A 22,011-nucleotide genomic window follows, 5' to 3' on the forward strand; every position below is an offset into this window, starting at 1 on the left:
CAAATATTTATAACAACATATGAAAAAAACATTTTTTTAACATAATTTTCATACACATAAGTACGCCTTAATTAATAAAATATATATAGTATGCAAAATTAATTTTCGGCCCTTGAATTTTTACTAATAATGTATATTTAATCCTAAAAGATCAATTTTTAATTTTTTTCTAACTGTTTAATTTAACAAAATCTGAGAAATAATTGGTTTATATTTTCTTATATATTTTCATCAAACAAATTACAGCAATTAAAATACCAGCAGCCGAGAAAATTCTGTATTAACCAATAACTTTTTTAATGTGCGGACATATTGAAATAACGATTAGCTTTGCTATATAGTAGCTCCACCGTAAGCTTTAAATATCGATCCTTAGGGGCTTCTAGCCTCTTTCGATTGTGGGTTAGGGGGAATAGTCTTAAACCTATCATTTGATTAATCAGTACAACAAAAAATATCTTTTGAAAATCAAATAGCTATATTACTTTTGTACGTAATCGTTCTTACTCAATATTTTAGTTGATTATTAATTAAAACTCATATATTCTTTTTGAAAATTTAAGGCCCGAACTGACTTAGGCCTGTATATGCAAGTGTTAGTATCATATGCCCACATAATCCCTGGGCCTAGCCGACACTTTTGCACCACGATAATCCTATTATAACTCAGGGAACAGGGAGGCGAAACTTTTTTATTCCAATAATAACCTGGGACAAAATGATTCAAAAATCGGCCCTGTGACGTCTTTAAAATAAGGGATTATCTATCTCTTTTTTAGGGATTTTCTTTCCCACTTCTCCTCTCATCTCCCTCATTTTTATGACTTCAAATGGCTGATTTTTATTTCACTTTGTCCGACTATTTTGTATATTATTTTAATTTATATTGAAATCTTATTTAATAACTAAAAAAAGCACCTAAGACAATTAATCATGAGTAGAAGTTATATTTTGCACTCTTATTAAATCAAATATTAAAAGAAAAAATACAGATTTTATAATGATTGGAGAAGAATAAAAACTTCCTAAAAAAACTACTTGTGAATTATTTAATATTTTTTTATGAATATTGTTTCTATGCGGTTACCAAATATTAGTTGCATATTATAACAAGGATGATGATATTGTTCATTGCCAGAGATAGCGGAAACATTTTATATAATAAAAATTCTGCAAGGAAAAAATCAAGTTATATTTGCAGCAATATTAACTGACAAATTTAATTTAGATACAAAATTTATCCGTCAGTTGTTTCACCTTCCTAGTTAAAATTTCAGTAAATTTTCTGCTCATTACCAATATAATTTTCCGCTCATAACCGATTTAAAACTTTTTAACCCTTAACGGTCGACGGGGGGGGGGGGCGTTGAACGCCCCTTTCCGGTTTTTTCTATCTCATTTTCTGTGTGTGTGAAAGATAAAGAACCCAAACTACGTGACTTCTTAAGTATGGGTATGACACATAACTGAGAGTTGATTTTTTTTGAATATCTCCATCCTGGCGGGCACCGGATGCCAGCAAACCTGGCAGGGTCATGCAGGTAAAGAGCAAAAAATGTTTTTTTTTGACTTAAACAACGCTTTTTATCTTACAAAAATACTAAAATATCCTCTAGTAGTACATCCTCATATGAAATACAGGTGTTCAAATCAATTTCAGGTCCTAGGTATGATCCTGCAGGTCCTGATCCTCCAGGTCTCCAGAAATCTTTAAAAGGCTCCTGTTGCCGCAATTTTTGACTTAGTAACTTCAAATTTAAAATTTAAGATTATCTTACATGTCTACATATCGTATTAAAATTTCATGAAGATCCGCCGCCGTTTTACCGGCCCGACTGTTAAGGGTTAATCTTTTACTTATGGGTGGTTGTTACAGAATATCAGGCTGAATTTTTAGATAATTATTGAGTAGCAGTATATCCCTAATGCAGCAACTCATAAAAATGTCCAACTTGTAATGAAGAGATCACCAACTTTGACAATTTTTAACAAAATTTTACCAACTTTAGGTTTAAAATCATGTTCGTTTAGGAGCAATTACACCTATACAAAACCGTTAGTTATTATGACCCTAAGCTTCTAAAAATAGCTATATTATTACTTGTATTTTACACCAAATTTTTGTGTTCTCTTACTTGCAGCGGGCTAAAATAACGACACCCCCCTATCCACCGCCTTTACACCATTCCCTTTCCTCCTACTGAATAAACGAACTAACCAATAAATGAGTTCAATGCTAGCAATTCTTCTCCTGTCATAATATCCACATATATTCTACATCCATTCTTCTGCATTACTTAATCTCCTCTATAATATTTTATTTTCTCGTATTCATTCGATTCCGGTAGATAGGAACCGGTTCTCATCCATACGAAAAAAACTATGTCTAGCATCGTATTTTATCCAGCTTTCTACGAATATAATAATGTACAATCATAAGATTAACACCAGTTTTTTTAGCCGGTGCCTTCGGCACCTCGGGGCTAAACAAACTAGTATTAATCTTATAATTGTACATTCTATATCCGCGGAAAGCCGTTTATAATACGATGCGAGAAATAACTATTCTCGTATTCATTCGAATCCGGTTGATAGGAACCGGTTCTCAACCATACGAAAAAAACTATATCTAGCATCGTATTATGTCATTATCCAGCTTTCTACGAATTTAAAAATGTACAATCATAAGATTAAAACCAGTTTTTTTTAGCCCAATTGTACATTCTATATTCGCGGAAAGCTGTTTATAATACGATGCGAGAAATAACTATTAAAGTCTTCCTTATAGTATGTTTTACTTAATTTTAATTCTAATTGGTATGCATTATTCAGTTATTTCGATACTTTTGGATGTTGGTGTCCTTTTCATTAAAAAATAAATGACTAATCAAATAAAGTTACAATTTTTCTTTAAAAAAAACACAAGTTAAAAAATTGACACGCACACAAAAAAAAAAGAGTCTATGAAGAAGAACGAGAAAAATGTACAATACTTATATTTGATATTAACTGTAGTCAAGGATATGAATAATTATAAAAAAAACTTATGACTATTTGAAAATGTGTTTCTGTCATAAAAGATCTCACTTCAACTTTAAGACCAGAAATAAGAAGCTCTACAAAGTGTCCCAAAAAATGAGCCGTGTAACGTCAATAGATCCATCTCTTTTTAATGTGTTTCCTTTCCCACTTCTCCTCTCACCCCTCATTTTTATGACGTCACACGGCATATATTTTAGGACACTTTGTAAGGCTCCGAGAAATAAAGATAATAAAACATAAAAATTTATAAAATCTAAGAATTAAAAAGATTGCACTATAATGAATTATTTTCCAAGTATATTGGTTCCTGTCCTAAAGCTTTGTATTGGTGCATCGTATGGCGCAACAGAAAGAGAGAATTATATATTATGTAATCAGCCGCTTCTAGATTCATTATATATCCGCCAAGCCGTACATATTACACAGTTGCGCAGAACATTTTATTTGCTTACAGTAAAAAGAGATAATTTATGGGTTAACTTTTTTCCTTTAGTTACTTTTTTTTGGAGGGTGGTTTAAGAGACTTTTCCCCTCCCAAGCTTCAAAAAACAATATACTAAAGCAACAGGGTGTTTGTTTATCTGTCTGTGGTTCTGTATCGAATTGCGATAGATCTTATTTATCGCTTGAGGACCCTTTTGGTAGATTTTTTGAGATCATAATGGACAAATTCTATTGCTTATACTATGGTTATGGGTTTGTGTTTACTTGTTTTATTTTTAACAAATATACATTTTATAATTTTGATATATTAAATTTTATCTAGAATTTGAAAGAAGAATAAATTACAATATCTCTCTGAAATTTAGTTTTAGGAAAGGAAAAGAAATTAAATATTTACTACTTGTTAAATTTTGAATCACATCAAATTTTAGATTTCTAAAAATCTGAATAATTAAAATGTTGACTTTTTACATTTAAAAAAAGATAAATTTGTTTTTTAAAAGCGACAACATTTTAAACCGTCATAAGATTTTTTTCTTTTTTTTTTCGTCGTATTTCGTCGTATTTTCACAGTAGCTTTTGAAGTTATTTAAGGATATGTTAGGTTAAGTAAGTGGTATTTATTGCTCTGCAGGGGCTAGAAATAGGAGAAAAACTACTGTGAAAATACGACAAAACCCTTTACTTATTTTCTTATTTGTTGGCTTAACAACTTTAGAGACTTTAGTTAATTGTGATTGGTTGGTTTATTAAGTTGAGTGCTCAAACGTTAGAACCACTTATTTTACGCTAAAGAAGGGGTAATTTTGTGTATCATCATTGGGGATGTATATCAATTTATCGGCCATTGTCTAATCCATTTAGATCCCTGGAAGAAAATACTAACAACTATTTTTATTTTTAGTTCCTCCATTATGGAAGGACAGCCTGAGCCTGGAGAACATCGCCAACGACTTCCTGGACTCCAATGTGACCGGGGAGGTCATGAAGTTGGATGATTTCTTGAAGGAACTCCAGTCCAGCGATGTCCAGGTATGATCAACACATTTTTTTTATTTTCCAAAAATGCCAAAATTATTAGATATTTTTGTGATGACCTCTGAACCGATATAATTTTATCTTACAAGATAGCTTTTCATAGGTCATAGGTTTATATCTATTTTGGGGAGGGGTACCACCACTCTCCCATAAGAATTCCCGTTAGCAGACACCAGTGTCGTAAATTAGAATTAGATATTTTAAAAAAATCATTTAAGGCTCCTAGAAGCCTCGGGGGTATCCTCTAGTATATAGTAAAGTAACAGGATGTCTATCTATCTTTCTGTAGGATGAAGCCCTTTGTACATTTTAAAAGTATGCACGTATTTGAAATACAGACTTCAAATGCACAAAATGCCAACCTAAATAATACTATTGTAATGCTTTTCAAGTAGAATTTAGAAACAAATTGTCACAAATAATATTATATTTTTTCTTATTATTAAAGAAAATATAGAGAGGTTATTGGAAATGTATAAATAATTCCCAATGTTACTAAACGTGGATTTTGTAACAATTGTTAAGATTTTCGTCAGGATACATAACTCAGATCATCCTATAGATAGATTGTTTACAAGTTTTGAGGGAAGGGAGGATTTATGCTTATTGTATAGGTAGTCTCGAAGTTAGTCTACAATTTGGTAGCCGGAAATTTTTTTAGTTTAATAGGCTGTTGATTTTTTTTGTCAGTTCCCTCACCCTCGCGAGTTTTTCTAGATTTACATAGCGATAGAAGGTAAAGCTGATTGTAACCCCATAATTTATGTACTGATTTTAAGCATTTCTGTCTGTCGAGGTTTTAAGAGGGGGGGGGGGAGTTTTGACACATTTGCGTGAACAGGGAATATAGGCTTTATCTCTGGACTGAGAGGATAGGTTTTTAAAGATAAAATCAATGTTAAAATCCCTTTCTTTCATTTTTCATACATAACTTTAGGTAGATATCATTGTATTTTTAAGGAATTAGGCTGCGTCATCTGTAAAGTTGATTGTCCTTGTCGAGTTTATTCATCTCTGAGACAGAGGTCGTGAGAACAAAGAAAAAGATGTTTAAGCATTTATTTATTTATTTATCAGAATTCTAAAAGTGTAGCGCATTCAGTTTTTTTCGATAGCAAAGCTTCTCTATAAATAGTAATCTTTCTGTTCTTTGTCTGAAATTTTGACTTGTCTGTCTATTATTCTTTGTCTTGCTCTACTTAACAGTATATGTTTTGTGGTACGGAATCTCCACCCTCCCATCAGAAATTACCCTAGGAATAACTTTTCTTTTATGATAAAACTTTTATGATAGTGGTGAGTCAGATCCAAATCCTCATTTTAGTCAACAGGCTTCATGTTATTTTATTTCAACCTTTATTGAACTTAATCATGCTTTTTTTCTTTGACCAAAGCTGAATAAATGCCCATTATATTAATGTTCACAAAAGAATTGTACCTCGTACGTGATACGATTCTATTGTAAAAACTGAAATACTAAACATTATTGGACGTTATTTGATCTTTATTTCATCGAATTCGAAATTTTCATATTAATCAAAATATAGATAATTCACCTAATCGATATAAAAACTTATTAAATTAAATGTCTTTATATAATATCAGAAAGTCATTGTAAATTTCTGTGTCAATTTTAAGTACAGTACAAACAATGACTAATAGCATACATTAATGAAATGTGCTTGAATTGGCAATAATGCAACTTTTTTTTGAATATCTGTAATTTTGGAATGGTGCAAAGTGGAAAATTTAATATTTTTTATTCGGGCGATTTCTGTCTTTAGATAAGTCCTATTCTTTATACATTGGGTGTCTGTCAATTATTAGTTCCAGATGATAATCATCAAACTTTTAGATGGAACAGAGGGCACCAGAAAACCTTTTCATTTTCCTGTAAGTTGTGATTGATTCTGGGATATTAACAAGTTTGAGGAAAGGAAATATTTTTGGCATTTTATGCGTCTAGACAAAAAATCTAGGCCAATATTCCTCTAATAGCATATAACCCCCTCTTAAATTTTATAAAACTTTTGATAATTTTTTCAAGTTAGGTTAAGTTAAGTTGGTTTCAGGAGAGCCCCTAAAGGGATAAAAAAAAATAAAACAGAGTAGAAGATATCTAGCGTAACTAACAACCTTGCAAAGTTTTGCTTGTCAGACAAAGATCGTGCAATCAAAGGAGCTCTTACTTAATCAGTATTACTGCAATACTACAAAGCATTAAGTTAAATTATAATTCATGATCCCACAAGTTGTTAATTAGTTATAAATGTTCTAGAAGTCAAAACTTATTAATATTTATTTACTAACATAACACAACAACAAAAAGCATTTTTTTCTATTGCAAATACTTTTTTTTTTAAACATGAAAATCAATAAGCATTTTATCTTCGTCTTTTTTTGTTGAAAAGTGTTGAAATTGTAGTATAATAGTATCAAGTCATTGTTGTGGATAATTTCTATAAATAAATGTGCATTCTTATTTCTTGGACATGGGTTTATTTTATAAAAAGCTTTTGTCGTTAAGTAAATAGATTTATAGTATAGATGTATAACCGGTTGGGGACCTTTTTCGTCTGCTGGAAATTGCTTTCTGTCTTTTGTAGCGACCTTGTTGGCTTTAATATCTATTTATTTTCAAAGACCTAATTGAAAGTCGGCACAGGGTCCTCGGGAAAGTTAAAAACAGTTATTTATCCCCTTACCACTCTAGTGTTTAATTTAATGTTAAGTAACTGTTTTAACAGCTTATTATGAAAAGGGAGGGGGGTGGTCTGAAAAATAGTCTAAAACCATCCCAAGACTTCAAAAAAAATGAAAAACTCAATCGGTTGATTGAATGGCGAGATTTTAGCGGACATACTTACTACTTTATATAATTGAATATATAACATCAGTAATGTTCTTTTTAGTTTTTCCTCTTCAAAATTAAGTTTAGATTCTTAGTTTCATGCTTTTAACATTGTGTCTTATCGTAAAGTCGTTACGTATTAAATTATATTATACATTGTGGTTACATGAACTTCCATTATAGTAGTAATTCAATAAAATGACTAACTTTTACTTGAGTAAACCTTAATTACGAAAAAGATTTATAATAAATAAAGACACAATTAATTATTTTTTCTCCTTCACAAAGGCAGCAGAGTCTGTTTTTTTTTTCTTTTAATATACATCCCTAATGAAAGGAATATTTTACAGGCCAAAAAAAATTTTCATGCTGCGAACCAATGTTTGCAATATTTGTTGTTTTAATCCAAATCAATAATATTTCATAGAATTTGTCGTCATAAGGTTTTCAACCAGGGAGGGGAGGACAAAGGCTGTTAAATCAACCTACAGCACTTAATTCTTCAATATTGTGGAGCCACCAAGGGCAGAATTTTGATTTGTAGCATTAGGGTAAGATTAATTTATCGTCTATTATCCTATCCCTTTATCCTTGCTTAAAACTGCTTGCATTTATATTTCACCCTCAACTTTGTATCATAGTGTTTCAACAAAACAACACAGAAAAAACGCTGGCAGCAGCTATGCTATTTATTTGCAATTTTTCATTAAATTCATATTTTATTATAAAAATTGTACATGTAGTAACAATTATGGATTGTTTTCATTTCTTCTCTTTTAGAGTTCACTTATTTTTCTTTCGCTAGCTTATTGTTGAAATACATAAGTTCCCTATAAGTTTTTAAATCAAGATTAAATTTGTCTGTAAGACATTTACTATTTTTCTTTCTCATTAAAAAATTGTGAAATTGGGGCAACATTAATATCATAACTTTATTGGATAGAAGAGAAGTAACCTTAAATCTTTTGCAACTATGCCTTGCACTTGGGTGAAGGGATGGGAAATATTTTATAAAATTGTTTATTTTATTTTGACATATATGTACATTTTAAATTAATGAAGGAAATTTGAAGGTATTATGCCAAATAGTCTAAGCTACTATACTATATCAAAAAGAATTTATATATGAATTCTTTTAATTCATATCATGTACCTCTAAATCCCAGCTGACATTTAGTTACTATGGCGTAAATAGTTTTTTTTTTGCATCGCAGGTAATGACTCATACCAAGTGCACTTTTACCTTACCAATATTGTTATAAGGCGGAGTAACTGACTTACTTAAAAGGTTTAGTAAGGAATTATAATTGGTTTACCCATATTTTTATGCAACAATATTTGAGTTATTATTTGAATGCCGAACAGTCGAACGTACACAGTTTAGCTATGGGGTAGCCAGGGTTTCGAATCCGCATTGATTGTATGCGGATCCGGATCCTCAAAATTTGGTCAGTGCGGATCCGGATCCGGATCCTTGACAATAAAAATAAAATCACTAAATTTTTCAAAAAAAAAAATTATTCTTTAATTCGAAGTCAAAAATACTTTTAATTTTCAAGTCTGAACCTAAACCTTAAAGATTGGCTCTCATCAAGAGAATGTCTGAGATTTTATATAAATTTAGGTAGATTTTCCCATTTTTTCCGCATTTATGCGGATCCTTGCGGATCCGGATCCGAAACCCGGGGGGTAGCTATATCATTAATTAGCACATTTTATGTAAATAAAAACTAACAATAAGACCTCCATAGACCAAATCCTAATTTTTTAGTGTTATGCGCCTGACAGAGAAGCAGTTAGTAATAATTGCAACACTTTTAGAATGAAGAGGAAGAGAGGGCGAGTACTCGAACCCGCAACGTTATTGATAAGATTCTTGGACCCTTCCATGGGACCATTTTTGTGAGTATAATAACATATGTAGACATAGAGGTCAAATCCGGTGTTGGGCCACTTTTTGCAGGTGGTGACGGATACTAAAAAAAAGTTAAAATTGTCTGTTGTATTTATTCTTTTAGGATGGAGTCATTTAAGATAGAAAAAATTTAGTTTTTTGGATTACCAAATAATCAAAAATTGAAAAATAGTTTATTTAAAATTGTGTCGAAAGATTTTAATACTAACTTTCCCTGTTAATCTAGGAGGACATGGATGACCTGTGCGGAGTGCCCGGAGGCCAGGGTATGCTCCAGCAACCTCAGATGCATGACGTCAGAAATCAACAAGATCCTCACAACAGGTTGTAAGTGTTTACAGGATATTTTCTTCTTCGTTTGTTTTGTAACTTTGTTGTTCTTGTTTAATTTCTAAATTCTGGAAGTCATTGGCAAATAAAGACGAATTACCTTTCCTTATTTTTTTAGGCTATTGAAAATTTGGATATTGTACATAATGAAGTTTTTACCATATTTCCATAATTTTAAAAAGCAGATCTATTATGCTCTTTTTTAAATACATTGTCACACAAACATTCCATGTCACAAACTTGGCTTTCCCATGACCAATATTTAACTTTATAGATGGTACTAATTAAGATGAACTAAATTCATTTGTTTAAAATTTTGATAGACGGTAGCTGACTAAAATATTGTTTTAGATACAACCTGATCCGCCCAGCTAATATTGATAGTCTCAGAGAATCCAACTCAGACCACAACCAACATCAACAGTTACAGGTAAGAACCAACGCGAACTTTTCCTTGTTCTAGTTTTTAAAAGACTAGCGACTTCACCCCATAGCCTTTGCCCCAAAAGGTAATTTAAAAAATAGGTACCCAAAAAGAAAACAAATTGAGGGAAATTTTTTTTTTTGGGGGGGGTGGTGGTGGTTCTCCCCCCATGAAAACAGCTTAGAACCGTCATATGACCAGTAGGTATATTCCCTGAAGAGTAGAATTTAATCGGTTCAGTGGTTGCCGAGAACTTAAGCTTTAGACAGACGGATAGCAGGATATACATCATTCTACTTTGTATTATAGATTTAAATTCAATCCTGTTATAAAAGTAATAGGATTTTAGCGTGTTCTCCATTTAGCTTAAGATTTTTCTTTCCACTGAACCGATGTGGTTCTTCTTCACAGTGAAGCTTCATAAAGGTTCTTAGATGGTTTATAACTATTTGGGGGAATGTTCCTCCAACCTCCTAAGACAAATCGCACTAGAAAAAAAACTCTCCCTTACCTGAATCGAGTAAATATTTCATGTCTTATAAATTTACTTTTACCAGTAGAACCAAAGATAAATGACCAGTTTAAAGTGAGTTTTAAAGTAGATATTCATTTATAATGCACATTTTCACACAGATAAACAAACGGACATTATCATATTATTTGTTCTACTAATTATTTCAGGGTCCGCACGGTCATGGTCAGCAACAGCTGCCCCAACACCATCAATCTAGTCGACAACTTCACCAACAACAACAGCAAGACCTTCATGGGGGAGGGGGCAGTGGGGGCCCAGTGAGGCCCCCAATTATGCATCACGTTGGCAAGCCACCAGAATTGTACAATAATCATAATCTTCAGGCATTAATTAGATTCAATTTTTTGTCAATCATATAAAAAATTTCTACTGAGAAATATTTTACTCAAACATAACCTGACCCAAATTTCAATGTAGGATACCTAGTTGGTTTTTTTTCTATTTAATTTTTCTTTGCAAAGATCATTTTTCACTCCTCAATGTTCAGAATCAATTTTAATAATCTTTTCAATTCCACTTTATGGATTTTAAATAAATTATATTTCAGTGATTTCATACTGTATTAAATATTTCAGTATTTTATTAAAACTAAAATATTTAAAATTCTCAATAAAATTTTCTTTGAAAAAACAACAATTATAGTATATTGCTATTAATTTAACTATTAGAATATACTAAAAACAGCGATTAACTATTAAAATGAAAGAGCATTAAAAAAAGCATCAAAAACCCGTTTTGAAATTGCCTAAATTACATGATGCTTATTTAGGTCCATTTAGGGGGTCAGTTATAGGGAAGTAGAAGATAAAAACTATCTATTTCAATTATTCTTGGGGTACTTAATATTAAAAAGAGAAAATTCAATAATTTTCAATGAATATAAATTTATAAGAGAGAGTATTATAAGATAAAAAGAATATTTTGACAGTTATTTATTTACTTCGTACCTTTTATCATAATAAGTAAGAAAAATAGGTTATATACTCTAATATAATATAATATACTCTAATACTCTAATATATAGGCAGCGCTCGGCCCCCTTGCCTGCCTAGCCGCAGTGCTCGGCCCCCTAGCCAAAACCTAACCTAACCTAAAATAGTTGTTCGCTCTCGGGGGAGGGGGGGGGGAGGCCCGGAGGTTGTACTCAAATTTTCAAAATTGAAAAAAGAGGATAACGCCAAAAAATAATATATAGCTATTTTAATCATTGAATATCTTTTTTTATTCTAGATTGCTACCTAATTCCATTTTTTTAAAATAAACACATAAATCGAAAATCATATTCATAATCCTAGAGCAGATATTCTTAAGGCCTTGCATTTGATTCAAATAGATTTAAATCCATGAATCTTTATCCAAAAGGGTAAAGTGTATTTAAATTACCTAACACATAGTAATTTGTGCGAATTTTTCCTTGATACCTCAATTTCTATTAGTGTAAGTTTGTAAAAGAGAAGCATATATTGTTACGCTTATTTTATAGTGTTATAAACAATAATAAACTATTTTTGGAATCATGTAGTGTTTTTGTTGATTTTTACTTTACATACTCGCATGCATTGAGAATGTAAAGATGTAGAAAGATAATCTTTTAATGATTGACAAAAACCTGAATCTAATTTTGTTAACAGGAAAACAATAATTCCGGAATACCACAGGAAAATAGAACAAAAACATCATTTTTAATAAATTCATATTTACACCCTGAAAAGTTTATATAGTAATAAGATGTGTTTTAACTCCTAGGCATTACCCTGTTCTTGTATTTAATTGAATTAATACTTATCTTTAAATTATAACTTTTACCTAGAATATAAAGTTTTATTGAATGAAAATATTTTCATAGAGCAAAATATTTTGCTCTAAACAATTTTCTAGTAAAGAATTTAATTTTGCGAGTAAAGAAAAACAAGGTTTATATTTCAAAAACTTTGTTTGTTTTGTTTACTTTGATGTCGCAACTACTTTATAACCAGAATCTGTCATACACACACACACACACACACACATACACATATAAAAACACACGCAAATAGAAAGTAAATATGGTTGGTGGTATTGACTTTTTGACATTTAGATTACATTTTACGAATAATACCATATATCTCATTTTTCCTAGCAAATGGTCATTTAATTTTTTTTGTCACCCTACTGTTCATGAGATACTTTAGGACATAATTGTTTTTGTGATGCAACAAATTGCGCCAGACATGTTTAGGAGTTCTAAACATGTCCAAATAAATTGCTTTAAATCCTAAAAGATAAATTATTGTCCCTCACACTAGGCCACAACACAAATTAAGTCGAAGATCATATTAAACGGTGAGCGTCGACTTTGCCCCACCATACTTTTATTTTAGTACTCCAAGAGGCTACTAGGGCGGATCCACTATTTAAAGATAAAGAAACACAGTCACAGTAAAAAATATTGCATTTATTTTTATTTTGTTTATTTACCACTTTTAATTCGGGTCATATTTTCTCCATAACACAACGAAATTGTATATAGAAAGAATGCCATAAGTTTTGAGAGGAAGTACGTAAATTATTTTTAAAACATAAATAATTGACTTATTATTGTTACAAGCTGAGTGTGTGTACCTGACATATTTATGTGTTTAAATAGACTAAACTATTGTACAGATTACATTCTGTCTTTACAAAATATTACTTTTTTTCGTCGTAAGATCCCTTTTCCAGTAAGAAACTAAGTTACCCCCCTTCCATTTGAGAAAAGGTTAGGTTAAGGGTAATGTTTTTTAATTGAAAGTTACTCGTAAGATGTGCATGGTTGTATGGTCTTTCTATAAGGAAATAAACTAATTCTTTTGCCTCCGTTGTTTCCTACATTTGCAATTAAGATTATTAAGAAATCCCAAGAAAAACATAGGGATGTAATTTTCATTAGTGGGGTTATTAGAATAAAACACTAGAGAGAGAGAAAGGGTTAAATAACTGTATCTCCCCATCGCAATCGTCTTGTGCAACCCTTTTATTGGGTAATTGAAAATCAACCAATGGTGTTGGGTTCGATCTGGTGGGAATAAATTCTAATAAAATCATGAAAATGATGTTTTGTACGATGTAGGCAAGTGTTCGACCCCTAGTTCGGCAAAACATGGTATCTCCAGAAAATCACATGTTGCAGAACGACCGGCTGGACCGGCTGGACCGTCTGGACCGGCTCTCACCTGAAAGTAAGAAATCTCTGGCTAGTAAACGTAAAGGTAGTTATTTTACATGTCCATACTACACATATATGTTTAAACTTTACTCCGTTTGCTTGGCTATGTTATTGCTTGTTTCTGGAATCATAGAATAGTTATTTATCGCATCGTTTTATGCACAGCTTTTCGCGGATATTACTTTTTCTTATAAAATTAAGAAACACTTAATTATGAAAAATTATAACTAACTTTTCTAATAGTTCCACAACTAACTATACAATTTACGGCAATCTTCATTAAGAATAGTTATTTTTCTCATCGTATTATAAACAGATTACCGCGGATATAGAATGTACAATCTGCCGAAGGCACAGGCTAAAAAACTGGTTTTAATCTTATGATTGTAGATTTTTATATTCGTAGAAAGCTGGATATAATATGATGCTAGACATAGTTTTTTCGTATGGATGAGAACCGGTTCCTATCCACCGGATTCGAATGAATACGATAAAAGAAAATTACTGTTTGTTGAACAGAGCCAAGCACACGACTATGCACTGTGTTGTTCTTGTTTGTCTTTATAAACATAGCTGTAGAAATTTTAGAAATTAGTAGATGGGGTAATTTACAGAGAAAGGTCAATAGAACATGAATGTATCTTCTCTCTTATCGCAAAAGTAACAAAACAATTGAGGGAAGACTAATTTGTTAATATTACAATACATTTATATTTATATATGTATCATAAGGGCTCTTTTATGTAATAGATATTGAATTTCTAGATACATACTCTCTAAATGTGTAGTTTAAATTAAACATAAACTTTTAAAAATATGGGAAAAAAAACTCATAAAAGGAATATTAAGACATGGAAAGTTATTTTAGGTACAAAAACTTAGTTTTAGTATAGGGAGGCTTCTCTAAAATTCTGTCTGCCCGTCAGTATGAGTATCTAATCATAAAATATTTTTGTAAATAAGACTTTGTCCTTCGGTTAATCATGAAGAGATTTTATTTTTAAGGGATAAATTAAATATTATTTGCTGTTATAATATTTTTTACCAATAAGCAACTATTCCACTCTATAAATATTCTGTTTGTTCGTCTCCTATAATGGTATACAGATTTGTTTGGATGATAAACGGATTATCGCTTCTTATGGTTTTATCCTCCTTGTCATACACAAGAGTTTTTTAAAGATTTTTTTCTAATTCTGAAAATGGTCAATAAAGATATTTAAATGTTCAACGCATTGCCTTGAAGTTTGTACAATTTTGTTCATAACCAACGAGGCAATTATTTTTTTTTATAAAAACAAAAACATTTTTTTTTTTTGAATACTCATCAAGGTAGCACCTGTCATTTAAATGTTACGAATATACAAACTAATATATATGTATGGAGTAGATTAAACAAAACAAAAAATTATTGAAGAACTTCTGGCGTATTTTTATTTTATCTTCATGTAAAAAAATCTACAAGTAATTCTTTTAAACTTTTTAATGTCTTTCTTATTGGTAATAACGATAATGCTAATACACAGGTAAGTTGATAAAAATAATACATTTTGTGTCAATTGTAATCATTATTAACTTTCTAAATAATAAATCAAAAAATAAATATGAGAAAGGAAAAGCTGTAAAAAATATTATAAACAAATTATAAAGAAATAAAGAAAGTTCTTAACAATAAATAGATTCTCAGCTAATTTAAATTAAAAAAGTAAAAAAGTTTTTTATTAAATTTGTTAAAGTTTTTGTAGCTGAGATTTATTTGTAAGAGAAATGAAGATACTAAGAAGTCTAATTATAGAAAAATAGGGTTTCTTTCCTTTAAAATTTATTTAAAATCTCATATTTACTAAAATTATAGGTGCCGGTCTTCAGTAATCAATAACAAACATCTTTATTAAACAATTACTTAAAAAGCCACAGTTTTGAAGCAGATAAAGTTTAAAGAGAAAAATTTCGGTTGGATTTTTGAAGGATTAATATTTAATATTATCTCACTTAACTTTCTTATTTAGGATAAATCTTTGGATTTTCCTTCAAATGTAAGTTTTTTTCTTCATTGAATTTAATGCAATTAAACTAAGATGGTTAAATTTGTTATTTAACTCTTTTTTAAACAAGTACAAATTATTGTATTGTCTGTTACCAAAAGTTTGTTAAACGTATTTTCTCATCTGTTGGCTAGCTTAAAAATCTAAAGAAAGACAGAAACAGAAACAGTAGTTTTAAATTATTTAATTCAACCAATAGGGTTGTAATTTTAAAAGGAGAAAAAATGCTGTGAAATGTTAATTTTGTAACGCTACAGGGTAAAATCTATTAAAAAGGTTTAGTAGTCAACTGAGCAAGCTTAACATTACCATAAAATCTAAACAATACCTAATACCAAATGAAAGTAAAATGGTAATTCTTAAAATCTAAAAAATGATCCTTGGCTACCCAGAATATCCTGATTTCATATAAAGATAGGGGACACTCAGGGAAGAAGGTTCCAAAAAATTTGATCACAAATATAATTTTATAAATTTTTGGAATTTTGAATTGATACGAAAATTTATCCTTTCCATTGGTTGGGATGAGTAGTAATTTAATTTTTCTATCTTTGGGGCTAGGAGTTGCTTAGTTGCCTGCAGTCAAAAACAAATTACAATTCAAATTTCTTTCTTTTATTAAATTTTTATTTGGATATTGAACATTAAATGTTTTTTGTTTTTTTTCATAATTTTACCTAATTCCTGAAGATTGTGGGCAGAATCATAAAAACAATGGACTATGACTCACGTGACTTACAGAACGTTTATGAAATTGTAAAAATATTATGTGTACCTACAATATTTAAATATTAAAACAATTGTTATTGATGACAACATATTATATAATTTAAAGATCTTATTTGTTTTTTCACACATTACACTTTAATAATAAAAAATAAAATAAAATAGAAATAACAATCAAGTGTATTCAGCAATTACAGGGATCTTAAGATTACCTAAGTATAAATCACTGTATAGATAAAAATTGAAGTGAATAAAGGACTGCCCTATCTTCAATTTAACATTTCAAACTTGGAAAGTAAAAAAAATGATCTCTCAAACTATTGCGACACATGTTAGCGCAAATTATTGCATGGGCTTGGCCATCCTTGTTATCCAGTAATATCTTGATATTACAAAAATCTTAGAATTCGCAATCCCATGAAAATCTTTTAATAGATTCTTATTGTTATTCTCTCTTGTCCTTCCATCAAGCTTTAAATTGAATTATATTATTTTACGGCCAAGAACTACCTAGCTATGTCTTGGTTTAAATGTTAAATGTAACAGAGTAGATGTCCAATGATTCTATCAGACCAATGGGAGTTTTTAAAAGCACATCGTTTCTACCTTAATCTCTATAAGTTAAATATGGTTTAAGAGAAGAGTTTTAGGGAATATTAATGCCTTGATTGTTAAAGGAATTAATTTAATGTACACCCCCGATGATTACAAACAAAATTACCATCCTGTGTGCGTATTCAAATTATTAACTGAAAAGTTCGGACACTACTAGTTTGAACTGACAAAGCTTTTAACAAATGTTTCTGAGATATTCTGTTTAAAAATCTTTAGGCATTTACAATCCAATGTTATCTCCCTTCCTGAACTATAATTGTCTATTAAAGGGTCATACATCTATTGTTTAGCTATTTGATTTGAGATAAAAACCTATTTTGTATACATTTAGAATTATAATTGTAAGCGGGGAAGTGTTCTGAAAAAACAAATGATGAACAAATACGACATCTTTTTAAAAATCATGGTAAAAAATTAGGTCTGTTTGTTTTTGGGCCTAGGACTATTATTGTCATTAGACAATACATTAGTAGTTACAATAATTCAGCCTTTCAAAGCTTTCAAAGCCTTAAGGGTGGAAAATTTAAGCTTCATGTACCGACAAATATCAATCTGATTTGGTTTTAGCTTCTCTTATTTTCAAAATACAAATATGGATGGTAATAGTTATTTCTAGCATCGTATTATAAACGGCTTTCCGCGGATATAGAAAGTACAATTATGAGATTAAAACTAGTTTTTTTTAGCCCTGAGGTGCCGAAGGCACCGGCTAAAAAACTGGTTTTAATCTTATGATTGTACATTTCTATATTCGTAGAAAGCTGGATATAATACGATGCTAGACATAGTTTTTTCGTATGGATGAGAACCGGTTCCTATCCACCGGATTCGAATGAATACGAGAAATAGTGTTTTATTTTCTGTATATAATCACAAAGATATTGTACACTTGTTATTGTATTCTAAAATTGTCCTATTTCAGAATATCATTTGGGTCCTTTTTAGGCTTTTTATTATGAAATATGATTTATTCATTTTAAGATTTTAGAAAATACATTTTATAATTATATAATTTTAAGAAGAAAAAATATTTAACATTTTAACCATCAAACAATGTTTTAACCCTATCATATAAAGTAGTAAGGATTTTTTGTCTGTAGCTTAACCACAGAATCGATTGAGACCTCCCTTCAATGGATGCTTTACATAGGTCCTGTTGTGTTTTTAGGCCATTTTATTTTGAGATAAAAGTCTTGGGATCGTTTTAAGCTATTTTTCAAAAACCTCTCTGCTAGGGCCCCTAGATTCTTGGGGTTATCTGCTAGTATACAAAAAGTGTTTAGAGTGCATTGAAATGTTATTTTAATTTGATATGTTATGTTTGTGCTTTCTGTTCATTAATTTATTACATACATTAAATTATTGATATTTTGTCATATGCAGTTTTCGTTGGCCCCCTGAAAGTGCTACTTTTTTCGCCCCCTCAAGGCTAAAATCTTCCTGCACAATTCTGCCTCTAACCGTCATTGAATCATTAATGTAATTATATAAAATAAAATTTGGAAGTTTAAAAACTATAAAATCTAATTAGAATGTAAATTTGTAATACATATATGTATCATGTATTATCTGACACACTTATAATTGCATTAGTTATAAACATTCACATCTTAAAGCAAATATTTATAGGTAGAAAGACTAGAAAAAAAATCAAGTTGATAAAGATTATTGGTTAAACAGTTTGGACACTATTAGTTGGAACCAACCAATCAAAATTTATGAGCCAACGAATAAGATAACTTTGAATACCAGTGTCATTAACGGTCCATTGTCCCCTCTTTTCTTGGTCAAACCTGAAACGAAATGTAATGTAGTACTAAAGGCCAGTTTTATCGATCAACATAAAAGGAAGACCAATAAGAGATGAAATTAAAAGGGATTGAAAAAAAAAATACAATTAACTTAATTAATCATTATTGAGCACTGTAGACTGTACGAGTTCAAAAGAAAACGTAGTTAATTAGGTATTGAAAACTGTTGATAATTGATCAGAAATAAAAGTTTTATAATATTGATTCATTTACTTTTTTTGCACAATAATAGGCTTTTACACATAACTAATATTTATACAATAAGAAAACATTCCATTACGTGATGTATATTTGTAACCCCTGCTTGATGTTGCCCATATATTTTTTAAAAATATTTGTAAACTTAGTTTAGAACTTGCCAAACAGAAAATTTCCCAAAATGACTAAAATATCCAACAAATGCCATGGCAACACTGCTTTTTAAAGCATGGCACGGCAGTAGCTCGTCACTAGCCACCAATCGAAAGCCGTTTTAAATATTTACTCGATACCCCCCCTCCGGGTTACTTCTGATGGCTATTAGCAGCTAAATTCTGCTTTCAAACAACCTCTTATATTTCTTTTCGTGAGTAAAAAGTAATTCCAAATCCAATTTGACTTAATCTTTGGCACTACTGTTCTAAATTGTTTTTTTTTCTTTAAAATTTTAATGATAGTTTCATGTTTTTTCATATCTTTAAAATTCAAACTAAACTTTATTTGAATTTTGTAGAGCGAATGAGGACGACCTCCGAGGACAGCGAGGACGACTCCCGGTCCTTCTCCGGGTACACCAGCACCGTTTGCGTTAACTTCTCCCAGGATGACCTCCGGCTGGCGACCATTCCGGGCCAGGTACAAGTAAGAATCTTTACAATTTTTTTTACTATTATTGTTCTAATGTTGTTTTATGTGCAGGGTGGCTTTCAAAAATACATTTTTTACTTTATGTCAATAAGTATCCCAGCAATAATAAGCTATGAAAAATTTGGAAGTTACAGCGCAGGTATTGTTAGTAAATCATTTAACCCCTTATTTCCGTAGATATATTAGATAAAGTACTTACAGGAACCAATCAATTGGGTTTTAGAGTAGCTGCGACACTAATATTTAAGCAGTCATTACAAGGTACTTTTTATAAAAAGGTTACTTTGATTTTATAGATTTTATATTATTTTGAAATAAGCCCTGTACAGCGTTGTTAAGTCCATTATTTTTTTTAAGCGCATGTAATTTTTTGTCATAGGTCGGGGGAGGGTAGGGTTGTCGTAAGTTTTCTTTTTCTCGTTTGATGTAAACTTTTTAGAAATGTAAGTATCTTTTATAACTTATTCTTGTTTTGGATTTTACTTTTCACCTCTATGACTTTAAAATAAAATAAATAAATATACAATTTCTAAACGATAATTTAGAAAAATCATTTGGGTTTTTTATTTCTTATTTTGGTGGTAATTTGTAATTTAGATTAAAGATTAAAGATTTTTCGAACGGAAAATTAAGCTATTACAAAATGTTTAAAATTTAACCTAACCTTTTAGATTTTTAAGTATTATTATGGTAAATTAATATTTAATTAATTTTTACAAAATGCACGCTTATCTCAGGGTTGGGTAGCCGAAAAAAAACTTTAAATCCTCGTATAAATAATTTTAAGAGAGTATTCAAAAAATCCACCATTCCCCCCTCCCACTTTTTTTTATTTGTGGATTACCTCTTTTATCCATGACATTTTTCTCTGGGGATTAGGTGTTCAGACACTTAACCTAATACTCCCAATACCTTTTGCTTTACAAAAAAAAATGCATAATTCTATTTAAGGACAAAAGCTCATCCACTTTTGTTAAAAAAGTGGCCGCCGATCCATTAAGTTTCTTTTGAATGTATTGATTTTTATTTGTCTTGCATGTATTCTAATTTTTGTTGCATGTCATATCTTTTACACAATTTTAAAGGTTTTGCTATAAATTTAGATAAATAATATATTTTCCGCCGTCATTTACCAATTTAAAATCAGGGAGTAGGCCTTGAGGAAGTTTATAAAATTGGGAGGCAGTCATTTTTATATTATTTAGGTGTTAACCCCTAAAAACACACTTGTCCGATGATAAGCAATAATTCATTGAAAAATATTAAGACAAGAAAAAGGAAGAATAAATCCTTTTCGTTGTCTTAAATGTTTAAATGTTAAAATGTTTATAAAAAAATCCAATTAATTCTTATTTGAATAATTTCTTTTTTGAATATTCACGCATATATATTTTTTGTATATTAAATTCATTTGTAATGCACTTGTATTTGAATATATCTTTAAAGTTTTTACATTGTCACTAATGAAATAAATGGAATATTTGTTCTTATTACAATATTTTTAATTTGCCTGATATTTCCATCGATAGCTAGGCCATCTCGGGCTTTTCATAGGATCTTTCCTTTATTACTTTTGATATGATAAATTTAGAAAACATGGAAATTTGTTGATTGAAAATTTTCGCCGTTTTACATAAACACTTTGTTTATACTTGTAATATTGAATTGAGTAAATTTGATTTGACAATTTGAAAGTATGAACGCATATAGGTTGACATACAAATACATATACACACAACCTAGTCTTTATATTTACAAATATCTTTATGTTATTTAGATAGATAAAATTTTATTAGTAAATCCTAATTGTCGCGAAGTGTGCGTAATAATTTGGAGAATGGTTAAGAACTAAGGTATTTCATGGTATTGTTAATTTCAGGATTTTGATCCGGCCACACGAAGATTCTCAGAAGAAGAGCTAAAACCACAACCTATTATCAGGTTAGAATTTTTCCATCCAAAAAGAAGCTTTTTACAGTGCCTTTAAAAAATATTGGCCTACCATTGGTCAATTTAAATGTAAACTTGCCTGCCATTTAATATGTAATTTAGTCTGGGTATTAGCAATAAAGGTAGTATAGTATGTCTATTGTATTAGCCTATCAAATATCAAGGGTCATTTGTATTGTATGACGTAATTTCTTTTACAGGCACTATACACAGCTTCATCAAACCAGGAATAAGGTTTAGCCAGCAAGCGGTATG

At 30.3% G+C, this 22,011-nt stretch overlaps 1 protein-coding gene across 9 annotated transcripts in view; it reads left to right on the top strand.

The window, feature by feature from the left end:
* Positions 1–22,011, top strand: part of LOC145311863 (uncharacterized) — an 83,691-nt gene that overhangs the window by 52,856 nt on the left and 8,824 nt on the right. For 2 of the 9 annotated variants that reach the window (XM_080150873.1, XM_080150874.1), the window contains exons 4-12: positions 4,391–4,518; positions 9,197–9,277; positions 9,517–9,617; positions 9,972–10,050; positions 10,726–10,902; positions 12,211–12,235; positions 13,666–13,806; positions 19,673–19,800; positions 21,686–21,747. In XM_080150873.1, coding sequence (XP_080006999.1) covers positions 4,391–4,518; positions 9,197–9,277; positions 9,517–9,617; positions 9,972–10,050; positions 10,726–10,902; positions 12,211–12,235; positions 13,666–13,806; positions 19,673–19,800; positions 21,686–21,747 — 922 coding nt within the window. The remainder of the gene's footprint in view (positions 1–4,390; positions 4,519–9,196; positions 9,278–9,516; positions 9,618–9,971; positions 10,051–10,725; positions 10,903–12,210; positions 12,236–13,665; positions 13,807–19,672; positions 19,801–21,685; positions 21,748–22,011) is intronic. The other 7 variants (XM_080150879.1, XM_080150881.1, XM_080150877.1 and 4 more) reach the window with 6 other exon arrangements.

Source organism: Acartia tonsa, chromosome 2, assembly GCF_053477335.1.
Source record: "Acartia tonsa isolate MP-2025a chromosome 2, ASM5347733v1, whole genome shotgun sequence".
Taxonomy (NCBI): domain Eukaryota; kingdom Metazoa; phylum Arthropoda; class Copepoda; order Calanoida; family Acartiidae; genus Acartia; species Acartia tonsa.